General features: G+C 39.4%; 1 protein-coding gene across 1 annotated transcript in view; it reads right to left on the bottom strand.

Annotated features, from left to right (window-relative positions):
* The window catches only part of UGGT2 (UDP-glucose glycoprotein glucosyltransferase 2), a 180283-nt gene extending 158391 nt beyond the window's left edge, over positions 1-21892 (bottom strand). The window contains exons 1-4 of the mRNA XM_081215000.1: positions 21653-21892; positions 14391-14473; positions 9980-10110; positions 9168-9280 (exon numbers count right to left, since the gene is read on the bottom strand). Coding sequence (XP_081071126.1) covers positions 9168-9280; positions 9980-10110; positions 14391-14473; positions 21653-21804 — 479 coding nt within the window. The 5' untranslated portion in view covers positions 21805-21892. The remainder of the gene's footprint in view (positions 1-9167; positions 9281-9979; positions 10111-14390; positions 14474-21652) is intronic.
* Positions 21893-24653: the final 2761 nt, after the last annotated feature.

Consider the following 24653-nt stretch of genomic DNA (forward strand, 5'->3'; position numbering starts at 1 on the left):
GGACTCTAATGTTAGTTTGAAAGCATCAACAAGCGCAAAGAGCTAAGAAATTCTGGAGGAAAAAAAAGCAGCAATGAAGAGGAAACTGTCCTGTGAGATATCGGAATAAACTGTAAAGCAATAAATACTAACAACATGGTACTGTTACAAGAAACATAACAGTATAGAACAAAGTTATAAAATAGACCATAATATAAATATAATGAATATAATAATTGACTAGCCACCTGAGGTGAAAAAGATCTGACTGGATCCTTGCCTTCCGAAGAAAATAAATTAGAGATAGTTTAAACGTTTAAGGTAAAACAAAAACTTTAAGAAAGCTACTGGGAAATATTAGTAAAAGCTCTCACTCAGGTTTGGGAAAAACTGTGTAAGTATAAAAACATACATACATAAAGGACAAATTTGGCTACATAAAAATAAAAGCTTGTCTATGTGAAAATTAATATAAATATTAGAAAAAGTTTCCAACAAATAAAAGAAGTTACTGTTTAATATATAAAGAACTCTTTCAGAGTCCCCGGAGGAAGATGGCGGAAGAGTAAGACACGGAGATCACCTTCCTCCCCACAGATACATCAGAAATACATCTACACGTGGAACAACTCCTACAGAACACCTACTGAACGCTGACAGAAGACCTCAGACCCCCCAAAAGGCAAGAAACTCCCCACATACCTGGGTAGGGCAAAAGAAAAAAAGAATAAACAGAGACAGTAGGATAGGGACGGGACCTGCACCAGTGGGAGGGAGCCGTGAAGGAGGAAAGGTTTCCACACACTACAAGCCCCTTCGCGGGCGGAGACTGCAGGTGGCGGAGGGGGAAAGCTTTGGAGTAGGAGTAGCGGAGAAGAGCACAGCAACAGGGGTGGGGAGGGCAAAGCGGAGAGATTCCGGCACAGAGGATCGGTGCCCTCAGGCACACACCAGCTTGTCTGCTTGGCCGCTGGGGCGGGCGGGGCTGGGAGCTGAGGCTCGGTATCGGGTTTCGGTCGGAGCGCAGGGAGAGGACTGGGGCTGGCGGCAGGAAGAGAGCCTGAGGGGGTTAGTGCACCACGGCTAGCCTGGAGGGAGTCCGGGGAAAGGGTCTGGAGCTGCCGAAGAGGCAAGAGACTTTTTTCCCTTTTGTTTCCTGGTGCGCCAGGAGAGGGCATTAAGAGGGCTGCTTGGGGAAGCGCCGGAGACAGGCGCGAGCCGCGCCTAGAGGCGCAGACTTTGGAGACGGGCGTGGGACGCTGGGGCTGCCGCCGCCGCGGGGCCTGTGTGCGAGCGCGGGTCACTGTCCGCCCCGCCTTCCGGGGGGCCTGTGCACCCCGCCACTGCCGGGGTCCCGGGACCCGGGGACGGCTTTCCCGGGAAAGCGCACGGAGCGCCTCGGTCTGGTGCAACGTCACTCCGGCCTCTGCCGCCGCAGGCCCGCCCCACACTGCGCGCCCCTCCCTCCCCTCTGCCTGAGTGGGCCAGAGCCCCCGAATCAGCGGCTCCTTTAAACCCGTCCTGTCTGAGCGAAGAACGGACGCCCTCCGGCGACCTACGCGCAGAGGCGGGGCCAGGTCCAAGGCTGAGACCCGGGAGCTGTGAGAGCAGAGACAGGGAAATCTCTCTGTGCAGCCTCGGAGGCAGCGGATTAAAGCTCCACGGTCCACTTGATGTGCCCTGCGTCTGTGGAGTGCATAAATGGACAGCGAATCATCCCAAATTGAGGAAGTGGACTTTGAGGACAAGATTTAAGACCTTCCCCCCTTTTCCTCTTTTTACAACGAATTATCCCAAATTAAGGAGGTGGACTTAGAGAGCAAGATTTCAGACTTCTCGCCCTTTTCCTCTTTTTACAACGAACTATCCCAAATTGAGGAGGTGGTCTTGGAGAGCAAGATTTTTGATTTTTCCCCCTGCTCTCTTTTTGTGAATGTGTATGTGTAATCTTCTGTGTTAAGATTCTCTCTGTATAGCTTTGCTTCCACCATATGTCCCAGGGTTCTATCTGTCCGTTTTCTTTTTCAATAATTACTTTTTAATTTTAATAACACTACTATATTTCATACTTTATTCTATTTTACTTTACCTGCTCTTTTTTCCTACCTTCCGTTCCTCCCTCCCTCCCTTCGCTCCTCCTTTCCTTCTTTTTCTTTCCTCCCTCCCTCCCTCCCACCCTTCTTCTTTCCACTTTCTTTTTCTTTCCTTCCTCCCTCCTTCCTGTCTTTCTTTCTTTCCTTCCTCCCTCCCTCCTTCCATTCACTCTTCCTTTTGCTTTCATTCCTCCCTCCCTCCCTCCTTTCTTTCTTTCCAACCTTCCTCCCTCCCTCCCTCCCTTCTTCCATTCACTCTTCCTTTTGCTTTCATTCCTCCCTCCCTCCCTCCCTCCTTTCTTTCTTTCCATCCTTCCTCCCTCCCTCCCTCCCTCCTTTCTTTCTTTCCATCCTTCCTCCCTCCCTCCCTCCTTTCTTTCTTTCTTCCTTCCTTCCTTTCTTCCCTTCTTCCTTTCTTTCCCTCTCTCTTTCTTTCTTCTACTAATTCTTTCTTTCTACTTTTTCTCCCTGTTATTCTGAGCCGGGTGGATGAAAGGCTCTTGGTGCTGCAGCCAGGAGTCAGTGCTGTGCCTCTGAAGTGGGAGAGCCAACTTCAGGACACGGGTCCACAAGAGACCTCCCAGCTCCACATAATATCAAGCAGCAAAAATCTCCCAGAGATCTCCATCTCAACACCAGCACCCAGCTTCAGTCAACGACCAGCAAGCTACAGTGCTGGTCACCCTATGCCAAGCAACTAGCAAGGGAGGAACACAACCCCACGCATTAGCAGAGAGGCTACCTAAAAACATAATAAGACCACAGGCACCACAAAACAAACCACCAGACGTGGACCTGTCCACCAGAAAGACAAGATCGAGCCTCAACCACCAGAACACAGGCATTAGTCCCCCCAACCAGGAAGCCTACATAACCTACTGAAACAACCTTAGCCACTGGGGACAGACACCAAAAACAACGGGAACTACGAATCTGCAGCCTGCAAAAAGGAGACCCCAAACACAGTAACATAAGCAAAATGAGAAGACAGAAAAACACACAGCAGGTGAAGGAGCAAGATAAAAACCTACCAGACCTAACAAATGAAGAGGTAATAGGCAGTCTACCTGAAAAAGAATTCAGAATAATGATAGTAAAGATGAGCCAAGATTCTATTTCCAAGATCCAAAATCTTGGAAATAGAATAGACAAAATGCAAGAAACAGTTAACAAGGACCTAGAAGAACTAAGATGAATCAAGCATCGATTAAAAACACAACAAATGAAATGAAAAATACTCTAGATGGGATCAATAGCAGAATAACTGAGGCAGAAGAACGGATAAGTGAGGTGGAAGATAAAATAGTGGAAATAACTGCTGCAGAGCAAAATAAAGAAAAAAGAATGAAAAGAACAGAGGACAGTCTCAGAGACCTCTGGGACAACATTAAACGCACCAACATTCGAATTATAGGGGTTCCAGAAGAAGAAGAGAAAAAGAAAGGAACTGAGAAAATATTTGAAGAGATTATAGTTGAAAACTTCCCTAATATGGGAAAGGAAATAGTTAATCAAGTCCAGGAGGCACAGAGAGTCCCATACAGAATAAATCCAAGGAGAAATACGCCAAGACACATATTAATCAAACTGTCAAAAATTAAACACAAAGAAATCATATTAAAAGCAGCAAGGGAAAAACAACAAATAACACACAAGGGAATCCCCATCAGGTTAACAGCTGATCTCTCAGCAGAAACTCTACAAGCCAGAAGGGAGTGGCAGGACATAATTAAAGTGATGAAGGAGAGAAACCTGCAACCAAGATTACTCTACCCAGCAAGGATCTCATTCAGATTTGATGGAGAAATTAAAACCTTTACAGACAAGCAAAAGCTGAGAGAGTTCAGCACCACCAAACCAGCTTTACAACAAATGCTAAAGGAACTTCTCTAGGCAAGAATGACAACAGAAGGAATACACCTACAATAACGAACCCAAAGCAATTAAGGAAATGGGAATAGGAACATACATATCAATAATTACCTTAAATGTAAATGGACTAAATGCTCCCACCAAAAGACACAGAGTGGCTGAATGGATACAAAAACAAGACCCATATATATGCTGTCTACAAGAGACCCACTTCAGACCTAGAGACACATACAGACTGAAAGTAAGGGGATGGAAAAAGATATTCCATGCAAATGGAAATCAAAAGAAAGCTGGAGTAGCAATTCTTATATCAGACAAAATAGACTTTAAAATAAAGACTATTAGAAGAGACAAAGAAGGACACTACATAACGATAAAGGGATCGATCCAAGAAGAAGATATAACAATTGTAAATATTTATGCACCCAACATAGGAGCACCTCAATACATAAGGCAAATACTAACAGCCATAAAAGGGGAAATTGACAGTAACACAATCATAGTAGGGGACTTTAACACCCCACTTTCACCAATGGACAGATCATCCAAAATGAAAATAAATAAGGACACACAAGCTTTAAATGATACATTAAACAAGATGGACTTAGTTGATATTTATAGGACATTCCATCCAAAAACAATAGAATACACATTTTTCTCAAGTGCTCATGGAACGTTCTCCAGGATAGATCATATCTTGGGTCACAAATCAAGCCTTGGTAAATTTAAGAAAATTGAAATTGTATCAAGTATCTTTTCTGACCACAATGCTATGAGACTAGACATCAATTACAGGAAAAGATCTGTAAAAAATACAAACACATGGAGGCTAAACAATACACTACTCAATAACGAAGTGATCACTGAAGAAGTCAAAGAGGAAATTAAAAAATACCTAGAAACAAATGACAATGGAGACACGACGACCCAAAACCTATGGGACACAGCAAAAGCAGTTCTAAGGGGGAAGTTTATAGCAATACAATCCCACCTTAAGAAACAGGAAACATCTCGAGTAAACAACCTGACCCTGCACCTAAAGCAATTAGAGAAAGAAGAACAAAAAACCCCCAAAGTTAGCAGAAGGAAAGAAATCATAAAGATCAGATCAGAAATAAATGAAAAAGAAATGAAGGAAACGATAGCAAAGATCAACCAAACTAAAAGCTGGTTCTTTGAGAAGATAAACAAAATTGACAAACCATTAGCCAGACTCATCAAGAAAAGAAGGGAGAAGACTCAAATCAATAGAATTAGAAATGAAAAAGGAGAAGTAACAACTGACACTGCAGAAATACAAAAGATCATGAGAGATTACTACAAGCAACTCTATGCCAATAAAATGGACAACCTGGAAGAAATGGACAAATTCTTAGAAATGCACAACCTGCCAAGACTGACTCAGGAAGAAATAGAAAATATGAATAGACCAATCACAAGCACTGAAATTGAAACTGTGATTAAAAATCTTCCATCAAACAAAAGCCCAGGACCAGATGGCTTCACAGGCGAATTCTATCAAGCATTTAGAGAAGAGCTAACACCCATCCTTCTCAAACTCTTCCAAACAATATCAGAGGAAGGAACACTCCCAAACTCATTCTACGAGGCCACCATCACCTTGATACCAAAACCAGGCAAGGATGTCACAAGGAAAGAAAACTACAGGCCAATATCACTGATGAACATAGATGCAAAAATCCTCAACAAAATACTGGCAAACAGAATCCAACAGCACATTAAAAGGATCATACACCATGATCAAGTGGGGTTTATTCCAGGAATGCAAGGATTCTTCAATATACGCAAATCAATCAATGTGATACACCATATTAACAAGTTGAAGGAGAAAAACCATATGATCATCTCAATAGATGCAGAGAAAGCTTTCGACAAAATTCAACACCCATTTATGATAAAAACCCTGCAGAAAGTAGGCATAGAGGGAACTTTCCTCAACATAATAAAGGCCATATATGACAAACCCACAGCCAACATTGTCCTCAATGGTCAAAAACTGAAACCATTTCCACTAAGATCAGGAACAAGACAAGGCTGCCCACTCTCACCACTCTTATTCAACTTAGTTTTGGAAGTTTTAGCCACAGCAATCAGAGAAGAAAAGGAAATAAAAGGAATCCAAATTGGAAAAGAAGAAGTAAAGCTGTCACTGTTTGCAGATGACATGATACTATACATAGAGAATCCTAAAGATGCTACCAGAAAACTACTAGAGCTAATCAATGAATTTGGTAAAGTAGCAGGATACAAAATTAATGCACAGAAATCTCTGGCATTCCTGTACACTGATGATGAAAAATCTGAAAATGAAATCAAGAAAACACTCCCATTTACCATCACAACAAAAAGAATAAAATATCTAGGAATAAACCTACCTAAGGAGACAAAAGACCTGTATGCAGAAAATTATAAGACACCGATGAAAGAAATTAAAGATGATACAAATAGATGGAGAGATATACCATGTTCCTGGATTGGAAGAATCAATATTATGAAAATGACTCTACTACCCAAAGCAATCTACAGATTCAATGCAATCCCTATCAAACTACCACTGGCACTTTTCACAGAACTAGAACAAAAAATTTCAAAATTTGTTTGGAAACACAAAAGACCCCGAATAGCCAAAGCAATCTTGAGAACGAAAAATGGAGCTGGAGGAATCAGGCTCCCTGACTTCAGACTATACTACAAAGCTACAGTAATCAAGACAGTGTGGTACTGGCATATAAACAGAAAGATAGATCAATGGAACAGGATAGAAAGCCCAGACATAAACCCATGCACATATGGTCAACTTAACTTTGATAAAGGAGGCAGGAATGTACAATGAAGAAAGGACAGCCTCTTCAATAAGTGGTGCTGGGAAAACTGGACAGGGACATGTAAAAGTATGAGATTAGATCATTCCCTAACACCATACACAAAAATAAACTCAAAATGGATTAAAGACCTAAATGTAAGGCCAGACACTATCAAACTCTTAGAGGAAAACATAGGCAGAACACTCTATGACATAAATCACAGCAAGATCCTTTTGGACCCACCTCCTAGAGAAATGGAAATAAAAACAAAGATAAACAAATGGGACCTAATGAAACTTCAAAGCTTTTGCACAGCAAAGGAAACCATAAAGAAGACCAAAAGACAACCCTCAGAATGGGAGAAAATATTTGCCAATGAAGCAACTGACACAGGATTCATCTCCAAAATTTATAAACAGCTCATGCAGCTCAATAGCAAAAAAACAAACAACCCAATCCAAAAATGGGCAGAAGACTTAAATAGGCATTTCTCCAAAGAAGATATACAGACTGCCAACAAACACATGAAAGAATGCTCAACACCATTAATCATTAGAGAAATGCAAATCAAAACTACAATGAGATATCATCTCACACCAGTCAGAATGGCCATCATCAAGAAATCTAGAAACAACAAATGCTGGAGAGGGTGTGGAGAAAAGGGAACACTCTTGCACTGCTGGTGGGAATGTGAGTTGGTACAGACACTATGGAGAACAGTATGGAGGTTCCTTAAAAAACTACAAATAGAACTACCATATGACCCAGCAATCCCACTACTAGGCATATACCCTGAGAAAACCATAATTCAAAAAGAGGCATGTACCAAAATGTTCATTGCAGCTCTATTCACAATAGCCCGGAGCTGGAAACAACCTAAGTGTCCATCATCAGATGAATGGATAGAGAAGATGTGGCACATATATACAATGGAATATTACTCAGCCATAAAGAGAAACGAAACTGAGCTATTTGTAATGAGGTGGATAGACCTAGAGTCTGTCATACAGAGTGAAGTAAGTCAGAAAGAGAAAGACAAATACCGTATGCTAACACATATATATGGAATTTAAAAAAAATGTCATGAAGAACCTAGGGGTAAAACGGCAATAGACACAGACCTACTTGAGAATGGACTTGAGGATATGGGGAGGGGGAAGGGTAAGCTGTGACAAAGCGAAAGAGAGGCATGGACATATATACACTACCAAACGTAAGGTAGATAGATAGTGGGAAGCAGCCGCAGAGCACAGGGAGATCAGCTCGGTGCTTTGTGACCGCCTGGAGGGGTGGGATGGGGAGGGTGGGAGGGAGGGAGATGCATGAGGAAAGGGATGTGGGAACAGATGTATATGTATGACTGATTCACTTTGTTATAAAGCAGAAACTAATAAAAAAAAAGAACTCTTTCAAAATTAGAGAAACAACTTTAATACTTCTTAAAGTATAAACAATCAGGCAGTAAAACATATACTGGCAGGCATTACTCTGTAAAAATCACTACTAAATTAATAATCTCCTTCCTACTTCTCATATTCATTTGTATTAAATACTTGGAAGAAGAAAAAGGTTTTGAATAATGCATTATAAAAAAGCAATTCTATACTACTGTTTTTGTTATTAATTTTTTACTCCCGAGGTATACATTCAGTTTATATTTAAAGAGTTATAGCTTAGATAAATCCACAGCTTTGTATGTTTACAGGCATACCTCATTTTATTGTGCTTTGCTTTATTGTGCTTCACAGATATTTCATTTTTAACACATTGAAGATTTTTGGCAATCGTGTCCAGCAAGTCTATGGTCACCATTTTTCCAACAGCATTTGCTCACTTCCTGTCTCTGTGTCACATTTTTGTAATTCTTGCAATATTTCACACTCTCCATCAGCAAAAAGATTAAGACTCACTGAAGGCTCAGATGATGGTTAGCAGTTTTTAGCAATAAAGTATTTTAAAATTAAGGTATACATTTTTTTAGACATAACGCTGCTGGGCACTCAACAGACTACTGTATAGTGTAGACATAACTTTTATATGCGCTGGGATACCAAAAAATTTGTGTGAATTATTGCAGTATTCACTTTATTGAGGTGGTCTGGAAGTGAACCCACAATATCTTTGAGGTCTGCCTGTATTTGAAAAGACAACTTATGTTACATAAAATACATCTCTCATATATTTTACAGTATTTTGGTATTCTAAAATCAAAAGATAATCAAGATAGAATATTGAAAGTACTTATATACTTTAGAGAAGGACTTAGATATATTGAGAGCACATTCTTTAATATACAATGTCTTGGAATATTGAAATTTTTTATTATAAGAAGTTTCTACTCCACCCCACATCTCTTTTTATAAACCACTTCTTTCACTATAGCCGATCATTAATTTACCTTGAAGTAGCCTTCTTCAGCAGCTTTTTAATCTCATTAACTTTACACGTGTGTTTCTCATGGATAACCACAAATGCATCACAGCCATCTGGTGGAGGCTCATCAGCTGCAATCTAAGATTTCAAAGATTACACTTAGCTACAGTAGTTGATAATTACAATATCATTTTTAAAACTTACACATTACTTTGATTAAAATAGCTTACCAACTACTATTAAGTTATTGCTCTAATTAAAGTAAAAATACATAGACAGAATCAAACATTTTAACAAAATCAACTGTATAGTAGGAAAACATGCTTCGAAATTGTTGAAAACATCCCATTAAATTAAAATTGTCACTACAGTTCACTTCATTGGTGATTCGTCTTCGTAACTGCCTTATCCCAAATAACTACAAAATTACCTAAAATACTCAATTATACTATAATCAATGGTAACAATGAAAATATAATCGATGATAGGCTATGGAACCAGGTATTACAAGTTTGGAGATTTTTAGCTAAAGATATTCACATTAAGATAGATGTGTGTACATTGCTAGCATGCTTCTTTGTCAAATATAGTTTGGGTGTTTTTTTGTTTTGTTTTGTTTTGTTTGCGGAACGCGGGCCTCTCATTGTTGTGGCCTCTCCCATTGCAGAGCACAGGCTCTGGATGCACAGGCTCAGCGGCCATGGCTCACGGGCCCAGCCTCTCCGCGGCATGTGGGATCTTTCCAGACCGGGGCACGAACCCGTGTCCCCTGCATCGGCAGGCGGACTCTCAACCACTGCGCCACCAGGGAAGCCCAGTTTGGGTGTTTTTACATACCTGTTGAAACATCTGAATAGTTGGAGAGTATGCCCTTATAGAGAAAGCAAACTTTAAGAGATTGATATGTAAATTGTCTAAAAACTGTCCAGCTTTCCTCAGGATTAAGTTGTAGTAAGAATAATCTGATTCTACAAAAAGAATTCAAAAGAAAAGGATGTTAGTATTTTGTATTCAACACATTGGCACATCTCTCACTGTATAGCTAATTAAATTGATGTCATATTTTAAGTTTCGAATAGAAGATGTTAGAGCAAAAGGGAAAATCAAGATCTCCAGTTTATTATTCATTTTTATCTTCCAGTGAAGTCCAGGCAATCAATACAAGTCCAGATGAAAATAATCTTGCCATTAAAATCTATTTGGAAGATGCCAACATAGACCAATTCACTTCAAGGTTGTAGAGTTATAATACATAGATAAGATATAGGCCCTACTTACAATTTAAGAGGAGGCTAAGAATAGCAAAGGACTCTCTAGATCAATTCTCAAACAGTAATTAAAAATTATTTGTATAATTATTTGTTTAATGCTGTCTTTCCTATTAAGCTATAAACTGTTAAGGCAAGAATCTTTTCTAGCCTTTCAATTATACCTTTCTACTCTTGGCACACAATACAGGCATCTAATACATTTCTGGAATTAATATTTAAGAAGTGAATAGACCTCCTCATTCTAGGCCAATAATACTTTCCTAATCCAGTAATTTCAAAGAGCCATCATATGAGAGTAGGTGTGCTCATTCACTTCTACTTTAACAAACTATAGGTGATTTTCTCAGGAAGTTATGGTGAGTTTCCCCCCAAGAATCAAAAAGTAAGGCAAAACTTGCCTTCAGTAGTAAAAGCAACACAAAAGCAACTAGAGAAGAGATGTTATCTTAAAAATGGATCTTAAAGAAGACATAATAGCTATAGGGTCAACAAAACAGTCAAAATTAATGCAATAATATAAACAAAAACAAAGACTACATCAGTCAAAAGGGCATTGGTTTTACATGAAAACAGAGAAGAGGATCAACAGGAACAAATGTGAGCAGTGCCTGACCACAGACATCAAAATTTGTCAAGGTCACTGTTAAGGCTGTCTCTAATGTAGTAATGGATATAGGATCCAGGGGTTACAGAAAGTAAACCTATGTATTTTTAGGCTTAACTTGCAAGATAATCATGGATGCATTGGACTATTTTAGCTAATGTTTAAAAAGAACTAAATCCACGCTTACCAACTAACCTGCTGATAATGATTTTGCCCTTTCAATTTCTTTCACCCTTCACTTGATTTTTTACCTATTGGCATTTAATATACATACATCACTCTCGTCTTTAAAAAAAAAAAAAGAGCGGCAGCAGTAAGTGATGAGTCACGTACTGCTTCACCTTATTTGCTTCATAGTCAACCTTGAAAGACTTAACAATAGTTCTCTCTACTTCCTCAACCTACTGTAGTTTTTATTACTATACCAGTAAAAGTGCTCTCAAAGTCACCGCTAATTTTTCTTTTGTTAAAAGCTTAGTACTTATATTACTTGGTTCTTCTTTAGTATTTGATAATGTCTATCACTTAGCACTTAATATTCCCCTGGCTTTCATGACATCACCCTCTCTAGGTTTTCACCCACCTCCACTGGTGCTCCCTAGTCTCTACTGCATGTTCTTCCTCTGGTTATCTCTTAAATACTGGTGTTCTTTATTTTCTTCTCATGCTATCTCTTTTCCCTATAACTGCAATTACCTTCTTGATGTTGATAACCCCCAAATTCTACCTTTTGGTTAGATTTTTTTTTTACCTAAATCTCTCAGTTACGTCAGCTTACTGGATATCCTCACTTGGATATTCCACAAGCATTTCAAATGTGACACGTCCAGATGGCAATCTTCCTACCCCAAACCTGGTTCTCAATTATAAGTAACTGAGTTAAAAATGTCATAGCATTTTCTAAAAATCTCTCCATTAAAATATACGAGCAACTTTACTTGTGTAGAAACCATTAAGATCTTGAAGGACTTTGAGAATGAGATTTTTATATGCTGAGAACATGGAGAAGGGGAAATAAATAGGGGCTCTGGAGTCAGATAAACCTTGCTTGATATTTCTGATTCACCACACAAAACTACAAAGCTTAGCTAATATCATGCCACTTGAATCTTGAGACATCAATAAATATATAACTCTGTGGCAGACCCATACAAAATGATTTAAAAACAGGCAATTCGATGTTTAAAAGGTCTGAATGTGCTGGCACATAATGTAAACTGTCCTCACGAAATGGCAGGAAACTAGCACCTGAATTCAAAGAGTTAATGTTCAACTTTTACAATTTTTTTAGGCAAGTAGATCACTGAAATTATTTTTCAGTGGAGAGTATTTAGAGGGTCTCATGGAGATTCAACAACCTAGAAAATTACAAGTAACTAAGCATTTTAAATGTTTCCTCTAGGATAATGTCTTGAAAACAAATTCAGTAAAATCTGATAGCTTGTGTCATATTTAATTGCTCATATATACCATTTCTTCCTACACCTAACAAGGTCAGCAATGAGGCAGCAATATGCATTTGGCTCTCACCATTATGAACAAGCTCAACAGAATTATAGTTTTGTGTTAGTAATTCTTATTTAATACAATTCATTTTAGGTTCAACCCTGAAACACATACAACTCCTATGCTTAAAGTAGAGTTTAGGTACTCCTGAGCTTATATTCCAACTTGTTGATGACCTGCCACCAGTTTGTCCAGACATGCTGTTTTATTTAGGTATAAAATATGCTGACAAATTTGAGCAACTTAAAGGGTTCCAAATTTATAGGAGTAATTTTCAAGATTGCTTCTCCAATAAAAATGGCACCAAATAAGGCCATAAAGCATGTACTGAGAACAACAGATCTGGTAAAGGTACAGTCAGGATTTTAGGTGAGAGCCAGGAAATCTGGTGTCGGATTTTTTAACTCTCGTGAAAACCTGACATATTAATCTAGCTTAGTTTTACCTCAAATACCAAAACCAAAATTACCGGGACAAATACAAAACCAACGAACAACAATCACCCATTGCTTTACAAGTAGACTCCTAAGTGGTCACAGTTTCTCCACATAATCTATTCCTGTGGTGTCTTCTGCTCGTCTCCTTCCCCTACGGCCTCGTTAAATCCTGTCATCCAAAACTCACCTCCAGCCTTCACCACTGGAAAGGCTGTCCTGCCCTCTCTGAAATACTGACAGGTGCCTCTTAACGCACGTCCGTGTTATACCTATCCCTCCCTATTGAAGTTCTGATCACCTAATAATACATGTAGCTGTTCTGCTGTTTCCATCTTGTTATAAGGTCTGGAGAACACAGATCACAGTTATTCATCTTTGTATTCTCAGTATCTAAAGCAGTACATACTGTCTCTCGTGACTCAAATAATGATTAATGAATAATGAAGCTTCTTAGTAAAAGTTTTTTCAAAGAGCAAATTACTTGTTTTTAGAAATATTTCAGTTTAAAATATCATTAAAGGCATGTCTGCTCCCTTTATCTTAAACCTATCTCATAAAATCACAAAACTGTTGAACTTCAAAGCTACTTCAGCCAAACAGGCTCTAGCAAATGAACACTTAAAACATTCAAAACCATTGTTCATCTTACATTTACACTCAGGAATAAAATCATAAACTATTTAATCACCGTAGTAAGAAGTTTTCTCTAAGTTAAAAGGCTAAAGAATCCCCTCTTGAGAGATTCCATGTTAATATCATTTATTCTATTCTCTGTAGAGATAGGAAACTAACCTTTTTCTTTAACCTTTCTTTATAATAATTAGTAATTAACCTTTTAGCCTCTGCTGTGAAAACCTAATTTCAGCATCTGATCTTCCTTAAGAAACACATTAATAAACATTAGTTCATTCTAAAAATATATGTATGTATACATAGATATATACTCTCATATATATTTTAAAAAGTAGGAATAACTAAGTCCATTTTCTAAATAATGAAATGAGAGCACACAGGTTACCTAACTTGATAAGAGCAAGTATTAAAAATCTCTCTAAGAGTTCAGGAGTAAATGTATTCTGGCAAAAAAATTTTAGTATTACTAGATGCAAAACTAATACTATTTCAAAGAAATCTAGGTAAAAAGAAAACCATAATTCAACAATTTCTATTTCTGCTTGATTATAATGAAATATGCAAACACTGTTAATCATATGAGTTTTTTTATAACAAAGTATTAGAGCCTTATATTTTGGGAAATGGATACTTGGAATAGTTTCCATTAAAACATTTTTTCAAATTTAATATTCAGACTTACTAACCATATTAAGCATTTACACTTAAACTTTACCATTAAAAACAATAAACATATCTAATATAGGCACATAAATATTGATACATATCTTGAAAGTTGAAATATGTACATCACCTACCTCTTTGTTTATAAATTGCTAATTCTTGTACAGTTTCCAAAAACTGCCAAAATTTTTCATTACTTTCTTCTGCCATAAATTCACTATTAAAAAAAATAAAAGTAATCAGTTAATCGATGGAAATAAAAAATAGTTTCAATACTATAAACTATATTTTAGAGCCAAATTACAACTTCTGGTAAAAACAAAAACCTCCTCAAATAAAAGTCACTGATTTCCATTTACTATAATGCAAAAAGAGAACAAATTGATGATTCTTACCTGAGGTATCATTCTTAACTACAAGCATATAATCATGACTGGAAAAGACTACATGAGAAATTACTTTTGGCTTTTCCTCTTTATTAGCTACAGCTAAAAAATGGATAATTTATTTTGTGTCTCCATGTGAAATGCCACTGAGAAGTATAATTTAATGGCAATAAAGAGAGTGTTATATAAAAGGAAAAAGTTAAAAAACAGACTGCCTATTTTTTCACAACCAAAACCTGGTTTTATAAACATTTTTTTAAAGTCATATTATTGATTATTTTCATTTAGCTACGTATTTGTGTAGACAATATTTTTATTATTTAAAACAGAAAATATCTTAATCAAAAAATTAACAGAAAATTGGTGTATTGCATTAGGTCTTTGGTCTTGAAGCCCAAAGAAACTTCCATTTATCCACAGAGTGTAAGTAATAAAAAAAATAGCCAAAACAATATAAAGCCTTTTGGAAATAATGAAATAAGTGAAAGATTATTCAGTGCTGTATGAAACAAAGTGCAAGACAACTAAAACAAGTAGATTTAACTATTTAAACCAGAAGAGACACAACCACCAAACAGACAGTACAGACTCTGTTATTGCCCACCTTATCTTTCTTTTTAGCCTCAGAAAACCTAAACTAATGCTTAATATAAATGGGAAGTATTGAGGACATCCAGACACACGCAGAGTGATAAATTCTGTAAGTCTGAGATGGTCACTAAAGGGGGAAAAGGAGGTGAGAAAAATTGATTAATTAATCAACATAAACATGACAGACACAGGAATTTAAAGCAATAAGCAACTTCAAAGCAACTCTTGCTATAAATGGCGTCCAACTTAATGGCATTAAAACAAACAAACAAACAGGCTAAAAGCAGAGGAAACTATGGGGAACACTAAATAGGATGTGACCTGAAAAGGACAGGGATGGTACAAAACCTTGAGAAAAGTAAAGTGCGACACTTATTCCCTAATTGACTTGACCAAACAACTACTGACATGCTCATTTATTGTGCAATCACAGGTAAAAGACTTCTTCCATATGGCAGAAGTTATACATATGAGTAAATATCATCAGATGTCTCAAATCTCATCGCGTGAATTATCTAAACTATGTATGAGTGAGGCCCTGTATGATCCATCCAGAGGCAAACTTCTTCTCCATACGTGGACCTGTAGAACTAAAAAATTATATGCTTCCAAAATGCAATGGTGAGATAGGTGTTCCAAATTCCAAAGATAGACATTCCAATTCCAAAAGGGAGAAAGTAGAAAGTAAAGGAGTCATCAATCCCAAGCAAGTTCAAACTGCAGCACAAGATTCTGTTAGGTTTTTAAGACTTGAGCATAACTCTCCCTGGCTTATTGCTCCACCCTCTGTGCTGCCTGCCATGGCTTTGCCCTCAGTGTCCTCCTCCCTTTTTCTTGAAGTGTAGCACACATTTGCAGCCATGTAGTTCTATCAGCCAATTTCCTGCCTATAGAATTTTGGAAGTCTGGCAGCCTTCTCTCATTTCATCCTGTCTCTGTCCCTTCTGATCCAAGCAGGCAGTGTTTCTATTGATGCAACAGTCAAAATCCTTGGGGTTCTTCTACGCATCTCACCAGGGCCATGCCATTACACAAGGATCCTCCCCAGATCTTTCTGCTGGCTAAGCCCCTCTTTATTCCTGGCATCTGTCGAGACAGCTGAGTGGATCCACAAGTCGCACACCTAACCTATACAACAAAAGATATCCAGCCACACATTTGGCCTTCTTTATAGAGCACACATTCCAACACTGAGTTTCCTAATTTTAGCATCCTTTGCAATCTGGATAGGCTGAGAGCCTCCCAAATTACCAAAGGCTGCTTCCTTTTTCCTTAACAGTTCCTTTTTCAATTCCTCTCTTTCCTCTTGCATTTTACAGCAACAAGGAGAAACCAGATGATACTTTGCTTGGAAATCCTTTAACACTTTGCTTGGAAATCCTCTTAACTATCCAAGTTCATCGCTTACATGTTCTGTTTTCCACACAACGGTAGAATCTAATTCAGCCAGATTTCTGCCTATATAACAAGGGTCATCTTTCTTTATTTCCAATAACACATCCCTCAGTTCCTTCTAAGCCCTTGCCAAAAGTGCCTTTAATGTTCATATTTCTACCAACATTTTATTCATAATCATGTAAGTATTCTCTAAGATGACAGAAGCTTTTTCCTATCATGCTCCACGCTTTCTTCTAAGTCCTTAACAGAATCACCTTTAATGTCCATATTTATGTCAACAGTCTCTTCAAGGCAATCTGGGCTTTTTCTACCACGTTTCTCAAAACTCTTCCAGCTCCTGCCAGATTCAACAGGTATTTCTACATTTTAAGGTATTTGTTACAGCAGTATCCCCACTTCAAGGTACAAAATCAAATTAGTTTCCTATTGCTGCTGTAATAAATTATCAAAAATTTGGTGACTTAAAGCAACAGAAACTGTCTCACAGTTCTGGAAAAGTCCAAAATCAAGGTATTGGTAGGGTTACACTCCCTCCAAGGGCTCTAGGGGAGAACCTTTCCTTGCCTCTTCCAGCTTCCGGAGGCTTAAGGTGTTCCTTGGCTTGTGGCTACACCAATCCAGTCTCTGTCTCTATTCATATGTCCTCCTCCTCCTTGTATGTGTCTTCTCCTCTTCTGTATCTTATAAGGAAATTGGATTTAGCACCCATCCAGATCCATAACAATCTTGTCTCAAGACCCTTAACTTAATTACATCAGCAAAGATCCTTTTTCCAAATAAGGTAACATTCACAGGTTCCAGGGTTTAGGATATGGACATATCTTTTTGGGAGCCACCATTCAACCCACTACAAGTAATGGGGTTGGTACATCAGAGTGTGGCTAGATTGTGAAGGGCCTTGATGAGCATCCTATAGGAGTTCCAGTTGTAAGACTCCTGAGGCAAGCAGAAATTGAAACACTGCAACTATCAGCCTAATACTGGGAGAAGTTAGACTGATTTGAAACTGAGTATGAGATAAAATCCATGCAAGCTATGGGAGAAACTGGGGAAAAGGTAGAGGAAGGGTACATATTTTAAACTAGAATACTTTACTTAATAAAAACTGTTTTATTACATCTGATACCACAGAAGTACAATGGATCATAAGAGACTACTATGAACAATTATACAACAACAAATTGGGCAGTCTAGAAGAAATGAATAAACTCCTAGGAATATACAAACTATCAAGACTGACCCATGAAATAGAAAAATCCAAACAGATTTATTACTAGTAAGGAGAGTGAATCAGTAATCAAAAGCTTCCCAACAAATAAAAGTCCAGAACCAGACAGCTTTATTGGTGAATTCTACCAAACATTTAAAGTAGAATTAATACCAATCCTCACACTCTTCCAAAAAGAGAAGAGGAAGGAACACTCCCAAACTCATTTTACAAGACCAACATCATCCTGATACCAAAACCAGAAAAGGACACCACAAGAAAATTACTGGTCAATATTCCTGATGAACATAAATGCAAAAATCCTCAACAAAATATTAACAAACTGAATACAGTAATACATTAAAAGGATCATACACCATAATCAAGTTATTCCAGGGATGCAAGGATGGTTCAACACCCACAAATCAATAAATGTGAAACACCATATTAACAAATTAAGGATAAAAATCATATGATCAGCTCAATAGATGCAAAAAAAAAAGCATTTGAAAAATTTCAACATCCATTAAGAGTAAAAACTCAAAGTAGGTATAAAGGGAATGTACCTCAACATAATAAAGGTCATATATAACAAGCCCACAGCTAAAATCATAGTCAGGCACAAGATCAGGAAAAAGACAAGGAAGGATGCCCACTCTCACCACTTTTATTTTTATTCAGTTTAGTACTTGAAGTCTTAGCCAGAGCAATTAGGCAAGAAAAAGAAATTAAAGGCATCCAAATCAGAAAGGAAGAAACTAAACTGTCGCTATTTACAGATGACATGACATTATATATAGAAAATCCTAAAGACTCCACCCAAAAAAACTGTGAGAATATATGAATTCAGTAAAGTTACTGGATACAAAAATCAGTATACAAAAGCCTGTTGGATTTCTATACACTAATAATGAACTATCAGAAAACGAAATTTAAAAAAACAATCCTGTTTACAATTGCATCAAAAAAATACCTAGGAATAAATTTAACCAAGGCAGTGAAAGACCTGTACACTGAAAACTATAAGACAATGATGAAAGAAGTTGAAGACAACACAAATAAATGAAGACAAGACAAATAAATGGAAAGATATTCTATGTCCATGGATTGGAAGAATATTGTTAAAGTCTCCATACAATGCAAAGCAATATCCAGAGTCAACACAACCCCTATCAAAATTTCAATGCCATTTTTCACATAGAACAAACAATCCTAAAATTTGTATGGAACCACAAAGACCTCTAAAATTCAAAATAATCTTAAGAAGAGCTAGAGGCATCATGCTCCTTGACTCCAAACTATATTACAAAGCTATACAATGAAAACAGTATGGTATTGGCACACAGATCAATGGGACAGAATAGAGAGCCCAGAAACAAATCCACGCATAAACGGTCAATTAATTTATGATGAAGGAGCCAAGAATATACAACGGGGAAATTTATGATGAAGGAGCCAAGAATATACAACGGGGAAAGGCCAGTCTCTTCAATAAATGGTTTTGGGAAAACCAGATAGCTTTGTGCAAAAAATGAAACTAGACCACTAACTTACACCTACACAAAAAGTAACTCAAAACAGATTAAAGACTTGAACATAAGACCTGAAACCATAAAACTCCTAGAAGAAAACATAGGCAGTAGCTCCTTGACATCAGTCTTGGTGATGATATTTTTGTATTTCACGGCAAAACCAAAGGCAACGAATGCAAAAATAAACAAGTGGAACTATATCAAACTAAAAAGCCTCTGCACAGCAAAGGAAATCATTACCAAGATGAAAAAGCAACTACTGAATGGGAGAAAATATCTGAACATCATATATCTGATAAGGGGTTAATAATCAAAATATGTAAAGAACTCATACAACTCAATAGGAAAAAAAAAAAAACACCAAACAATCCAATTAAAAACTGGACAGAACTTGAATAGACATTTTTCTAAAGAAGACATACAAATGCCAACAGGTACATGAAAAGGTGCTCAACATCACTAATCATCAGGAAAATGCAAATCAAAACCACAGTGAGATATCACCTCACGCCTGTTAGAATAATGGCTATTATCAAAAAGCCAAGAGATAACAAGTGTTGGAGAGGATGTGGAGAAAAAGGAGCCCTTGTTGACTGTTGTGGGGAATGTAAATTGGTGCAGCCACTATGGAAGATAGTATGGAGGTTCGTCAAAAAATTTTAAAAACAACTATCACATGATCCAGCAATTCCACTTCTGGGTATTTATGCAACGAAAGTGAAAACACTATGACTGGAAAAAATGTAAGCACTCCTATGTTCAGTGCAGCATTATTTACAATGGCCAAGATATGGAAACAACCTAAGAATCCACTGAATGATGAATGAATACAGAAAATGTGGTACACACACACGAATATCATTCAGCCATAAGAAAGGAAATCCTGCTATTTGCGAGAACGCGGACAGACCTGAGGGCATTTTGCTCAGTGAAATAGCAGACAAAACAAATACCCTATGAAATCTTAAAACAAACACCAAAACAATAAACAAATGAGCTCATATACAGAGAACAGATTGGGTGCCAGAAGCAGGAAGGCAGGTGAAATGGGTGAAGGTGGTCAAACAGTACAAATTTTCTGCTACAAAATAAATAGGTCATGGGGATGTAACGTACAGCACGATGACTATAGTTTTAATACTGTACTGTAGATTGTAAAGCTGCCAAGAAAGATCTTAAAAGTTCTCATCACAAGAAAAGAAACTTTTGTAACTACGTGTGGTGACAGACGTTAACTGGACTTATGTGGTGATAATTTCACAACATGTAAATACAGCAGATCATTATGTTGTACACCTGAAACTAATATGCTACATCAATTATAGCTCAATTAAAAAATCTGTTTTAGTATCAATATCTTACATATGGGGCTTCCCTGGTGGTGCAGTGGTTGGGGGTCCGCCTGTCGGTGAGGGGGGGCGCGGGTTCGTGCCCCGGTCCGGGAGGATCCCACATGCCGCGGAGTGGCTGGGCCCGTAAGCCATGGCCGCTGAGCCTGCGCGTCCGGAGCCTGTGCTTCGCGACGGGAGGGGCCGCGGCGGTGGGGGGCCCGCGTACCGCAAAAAAAAAAAAAAAAAAAAACCAAAAAACTTACATATGTAATGTCACGTAGGGTGACAAAGACTCTTTTTAGAAGCAAAAGCTGTTGCTTTGGTGAACTACAAATGCAACCGGCATTAAAATTTCATGCCGGTTAAAAAAGGAAAAAACTTTCAAATTTTGTTAATAGTAAGAGCAAAATTCAATAGCTCCAAGTTTTGTTTCTCCACAATAAATGAAACCTTATGCACTAACCCCAGTGAATGAGATTCAGAAAGAAGTTACAGCTTTGGGAAGCTGTCTTCTCCACAGGAAGCCTAGGAGCTGACCGAATAATGTTAGCTTCTTGAAACCAGGTGCTTCAAATACCGGTTCCTAAAAAGAACTGCCTACATCAATTGAAGAGCTTGCACTAAACGCCACAGGCTACCTCCCATTCTTCCTTTCCTCTTTCGTAAATGCTAAGAAAATCCAAACGAATTAAACAAAGTTTTAAAACCCGTGGGTGAGGCAAAGTACGAAGGCGGGGGAAAGGAATTGCAAGTGAGTGCGACGCACAGGGTAGCAGGGGAGGAGGTGATGCTCTGAGGGTTAAAGCACCAGCGGCGGTGCAAGAAGCTGACTGGCGGCAGGCTAAGAGACGGCGTCCCAGGCGCCGTCGGGGTCCCAGGCGCCCGGTGCGTCCCGGCCCCGCCGGACCCTCCCTCCGCGCCGGGTCGGCAGATGGTCCGGCCCGCACTCACCTGGCCTCCAGCAGCAGCGGGGTCTCCGGCCACTTCGCGGCCAAGTTGGCAGTCACCGCCTTGGACGCGGAGGCGGTCCGCGCGCCGAGCAGCGAGAGCCAGAGCGCGGTGGAGCCCAGGAGCAGCCGCACCACGTCGCCGGCCTTCGCCATGGCGCGGAGGAGGAAGCGCGATCCCCTCGGACCCGGCGCCCACAGCCCACAGCCACTAAGCTACCGCCGGCTCCTCCCGCAGCGCGGCCGCCCACTTCCGGTGGAGGGAGCCCGAGTCCGTTACTCGGACCGGGGCCTGGCTTGGGCCGAGCGCATGCGCCGAGCGCTCTGGCGCCGTCCCTTGAGCCGCAGAGGACTGAGCCCTGAGCCACGTAGGTGCGGGCGGCGCCGGAATGCGGAGCGTGGCTGATGCTCCGGCGGGTCCACAACTGGGACCTCCGGTTCTCGGACAGAGAGAGGCTCTGGGGCACGCGGCCAGGAGACTGAAGTGGGATTTTGGCCGACTAAGGCTGGCTGGAGATGGCAAAATCTGGAAGCGAAGGCACGAACCAGCGTGGTTATTATCCACATTGCACAGGCGGAAAATAAGGCCTATCAAGTTCAAATACCTACCTCGTGGGATTCTCAAATTTTACTGCATATTCGGGTCACCTGGTAGATCTTTTAAAAAGCCCTATGCCGAGACCACACCGCTCACCAATTACAGGGGAATATCTGGGGGTGAGATTCAGTCATCAATAGTATTTAATCCGCCCTTCCCCCCAGGTACTTCGAGTATGCGAAAACCAGTGACATCACCTGGAGGGCTTGTTAAAACCCAGGATGCTGGGCCTCATCCCGGTGTTTCTGATTAAGTAGGTTTGGTGTGGGGGCTGATAATTTGCATTTCACATCCATCAAGTTCCCAGGTGATGCTGATACTGCTGGCTGGGAACTATGCTTTTAGCCTTTGTCCTCAAAAGTGGTCCACAGACCAGAAGCTTCAGCATCACCGGTGAGCTTATTAGAAATGCAGAATCTCAAGCCCCACCCCCGCCCTATTGACTCCAAGCCCCTAGATTAACAGGCACCCCACGTGATAGCTTTGCTCGTTAAAGTTTTGAAAAGAGCTATTTTAGAAGGTTACAGGTGAAAATGCGTAGAAAAGTGATAGTTGTTTTTGTCATTATCAGCCAAAATGACACAGCTGTGATTGGGTCTCGATTTCAACCAAGGACTCTCTGACCCGAAAACTCATCAGGTTCAAAAACAAAACCTTGGAACAGAGTTAACTGGTTTCCCAGTACATATGACTCATCAACTCAAAATACTCAGTTTTATTTAACTGGGCAGTGGTGAAGCCTCAAGATTCTGGCTGCTAGTCAGGAATGATTCTTTTTCTATTCAGAAGAGAGGAAATTTATTGTAAATATTAAAATATATGGTAAAGAGATGCAGCAGCTGGGGAAACTAGTATAGGGGATGCACTGATGTATTCCTTTTTTTCCCCCATTACTCCCTTGATCTGTAGGGAATCTGGTTCTCTCCAAATTGCTGAAACGTGACCACTACACTTTTTCTTTTCCCCTCATTTGCTTAGTAAGTATATACATTTTCCTGGAAGACGTTGCTCTGGAAATTCTACTCAGGTCTCACTTCCTGAGGTTAACCTTCATTTCCTGATTGCTCCCACTTGGTATGATCTATCCCTCCTTTAAATTCCCATAAGCTCTTGGTTTTAACTGTCATATACCACTTATAACTCTCACTTTAGAATTTGAACACAGTGTTTATTTATTCTACTAGAGATGATATATTCCCTGAGGGCTCATGCCTTATTCATTTTTAGCATCCCTTGCAGTACCTAGCACAGTTCATGTTACTGAGGCTCAATAAATATTAAAGAGCCCTTGTTTTATGGATTGATAGGCAGCAACCTAAGGCAGATGAGTAAGGAGCTTCATTCCTATCCATAGAGCATAAGAAAGAACATATTATGAATCCTTCACAGGTATTTAATTAACTCCCCATTTCCACTTATTTTTGGACTGATTTTTTTTTTTTTTTTTCGGTACGTGGGCCTCTCACTGTTGTGGCCTCTCCCGTTGCGGAGCACAGGCTCCGGACGCGCAGGCTCAGTGGCCATGGCTCACGGGCCCAGCCGCTCCGCGGCATGTGGGATCTTCCCGGACCGGGGCATGAACCCGTGTCCCCTGCATCGGCAGGCGGACTCCCAACCACTGCGCCACCAGGGAAGCCCTGGACTGAATTTTTGACTGAGGTTGTGGGATGAAGGAAATTAACTATTAGCAGTGAATGTCTTAAATGTCAGCATATCTGATGGGTTGATTTGCCATTTAAAAAGTCACATGAAATACACTATTAAAGGACACTACTAAAACGTATGTTATTATACATTCCAGCACATTTGAGTTCAGAATAGTGAGGAATACATTTCTCTTTTAAATATAATGAAATTAATCTAATGCAGGGCTATTTGTTTACATAATTATTACACAGTTTAGCTTATATAGTATTTTTCTAGAAATTTAAATGGGTTTGAAATATTCCTCAGACTGGTCATCCCTGGGCATAATCCTCTACTGCAGAACAAAAGAAAGAGTAGGACTGAATGATATTTAAGTGTTGGAAGAGGTCACTGCGAGGACATGACCACAGGCTGACCCTTGAGCAGAACCTGGGCCATCAGAGACTCCTTACTCCCTCCTTGGAATGTACATTTCACTCACGGCTTCTACACTAGGAACCACTTCAAGGAAGCAGTCTGAGAGAATAATGTTATTGAGACCATCTGGACTGTATACATGCCTGAACCCCATTAAGTGCTCTATATGAACTTTTAAGATTCTGGTGGGTGGGTGCAGAGCTCTATTATTCTTGTAGCCCCTTATAACAAGCCTCGTATATAAGTTTCCCTTGCTGATGAAAACTGCCACCTGCCAATCTGGAGTAATCTTCCTAATTCTCTGGTCTCTCTTTGCCATCTGTATATGGGGGCCAGATTCTAA

Source organism: Mesoplodon bidens, assembly GCF_964165515.1.
Source record: "Mesoplodon bidens genome assembly, chromosome: 17".
Lineage (NCBI taxonomy): Eukaryota > Metazoa > Chordata > Mammalia > Artiodactyla > Ziphiidae > Mesoplodon > Mesoplodon bidens.